The sequence below is a fragment of the Triturus cristatus genome, chromosome 7 (assembly GCF_964204655.1).
Source record: "Triturus cristatus chromosome 7, aTriCri1.1, whole genome shotgun sequence".
Lineage (NCBI taxonomy): Eukaryota > Metazoa > Chordata > Amphibia > Caudata > Salamandridae > Triturus > Triturus cristatus.
Genome location: NC_140590.1, coordinates 1730511277 through 1730513142, shown reverse-complemented (window position 1 = coordinate 1730513142; position 1866 = coordinate 1730511277). Strand labels below are relative to the sequence as shown.

The 1866-nt window shown below is 41.4% G+C and overlaps 1 protein-coding gene across 1 annotated transcript; it reads right to left on the bottom strand.

The window, feature by feature from the left end:
- Positions 1-566: 566 nt before the first annotated feature.
- On the bottom strand, positions 567-1505 carry LOC146812916 (taste receptor type 2 member 40-like). Its single transcript, XM_085615229.1, has one exon. The coding sequence runs from the start codon at positions 1503-1505 to the stop codon at positions 567-569; it is 939 nt and encodes a 312-aa protein (XP_085471355.1).
- Between the last annotated feature and the right edge of the window lie 361 nt (positions 1506-1866).

The window sequence follows — 1866 nt, the reverse complement described above, 5'->3', positions numbered from 1 at the left end:
TCCGTCACTTTTGTGATGAGTATCCCATCTGCCAAAGTCTAAATCTGGCTGTTGGTGTGTAAAAGATATAGATTTGTGAATTTGAATAAATGTATGGAAAGGAACTTGTGAAAGATTACAGAGGCGAAATTAGATCTTACTCTTAATCTCAGACACATCACAGATTCTAGTCTCCTGATTCATTTATTATAATTTTGAAAACAAACCAAATTTAGCATATGGACAACAAAGTAAGCCCTTCTAGTTCATCTAATGTGGTTTTACAGATATTAACTAGAGTAGCGTATGGAAAATGGTAAGAAATAGCATCCCTGTTTCTACTGTATTTAATGTGGCGTTAGAGATACAAACAGCTATAAAATATTAACAATAAATGTTCCTGTAATTCAGTGTGGTTTTGGGATAAAAACAATTCTACCACAAGGGCAAAGCTGGACCTCCTGAGGAAGAAAGTTGGGATGATTACTCTGCTCCATCTTGTTTTCCACTGAGCTCCATGTCAAAATTGCTCTTAAACAAATAATTACTGGTATTCGATGTGTATACAACCTGAGGAATAATCGCGTTTACCTTCTCTGTTCATTGAATTTGTCGAAACCCAGAGTGGAGCAAACAAAGTTTTTTGCTGTTTCTTTCAATTTGGGGTTACCAAATATGAGAATTAGCGAGTTAAGGGAGGGGTAGGAAACACCAAAGAACACACAAATATAGAACGGAGCCGACTCTATAAACCAGTCATCATCTTTTACAGCCAACATTATAGCCAGGGTAAAACAGACACAAAGGATTACCAAGGACAAGATGGTTTTTGCTGCCCTGGTGTGGGCTTCCATGCTGGGTCCACCGTTAAACCCGGTGCTGTTTTGCTGCATGCGTCTCGTGTGTCTGTAAAGTGAGGTTAGGATCAGCACAGCAGTGATTACAATCACGATCTGTGGCAAAAAGCATCCTGTGATGGACATCAAGAGCTTGTAGGAAAGGTGAATACCATTGCCTGTGATGTTAGAGGTAGCGTTTGTCGTGGTAAAATTATCTCCAAGCAGTCCTCCCATACTCCAGATACCTAAGATGTTGATGGCAAGGGATGCAAGCACAGACACCGGCACAAGCCATGGAAGCATAGCAGAGATAGACATTTTTAGGCGAAGGCACAGAGGATGAGAGAAGTTCACGATCTTGGTGCAATAGAAGACGCAGATCCAGGCATTGATCCAGAAACTTGAGAAACACAAGAATGGACCGAGGATTAAGAAGGTTTTCCAAACACTGTCTCTGTTGTTCACCTCTATCTGGAACAAACGGAGAAGGTGTTCAGAAGATGTGGTACCTTGCATAAATGCATTGGTCAGTCCGAGAAACAGCAGGAGGAGATCACTTGTTGGTGGCTGGTGTCTGCTTCCAGCCCATTGGGTAGAGATCACAGCCACTATGAAGGTGTTAGAGGTGATGCCCATTACCAGATTTATTACAAGAATGACCACGAATAAAAGATGAAGTGGAGACATCTTGGTTATTGCAGTTGATGACTAGAGCTTCTTATCTCTGTTGTTCTTCTCAGGAAAGTCCGCACTCAAGCCGAATATTTACATCTTCTGCTTGGTTTCTAGTCCTGACGCACAGATATTTTCCTAATGACCTTGTTTTTTCAGCACTGTACTAGTTCATCTTTCAAAAATAACACTTTGCGTATGGAAATGCTGTCGCATATATTTAAACACCATCTGACCCTCCCCTCTCATTTCCTTCCTTCACTGGCCCCTACCCTCCAATCATCTGAGTTTCCCATGAGTCTAACTCTTTCTCTGCTTCACTTCCATTCCCAGCACGTGTTTTATCTGTCTCCAATTCATATCACCAGGGGACATG

Bases quoted from the DNA above. Each gene is read 5' to 3' on its own strand.
- LOC146812916 (XM_085615229.1), bottom strand. From the start codon at position 1,505: ATGTCTCCACTTCATCTTTTATTCGTGGTCATTCTTGTAATAAATCTG.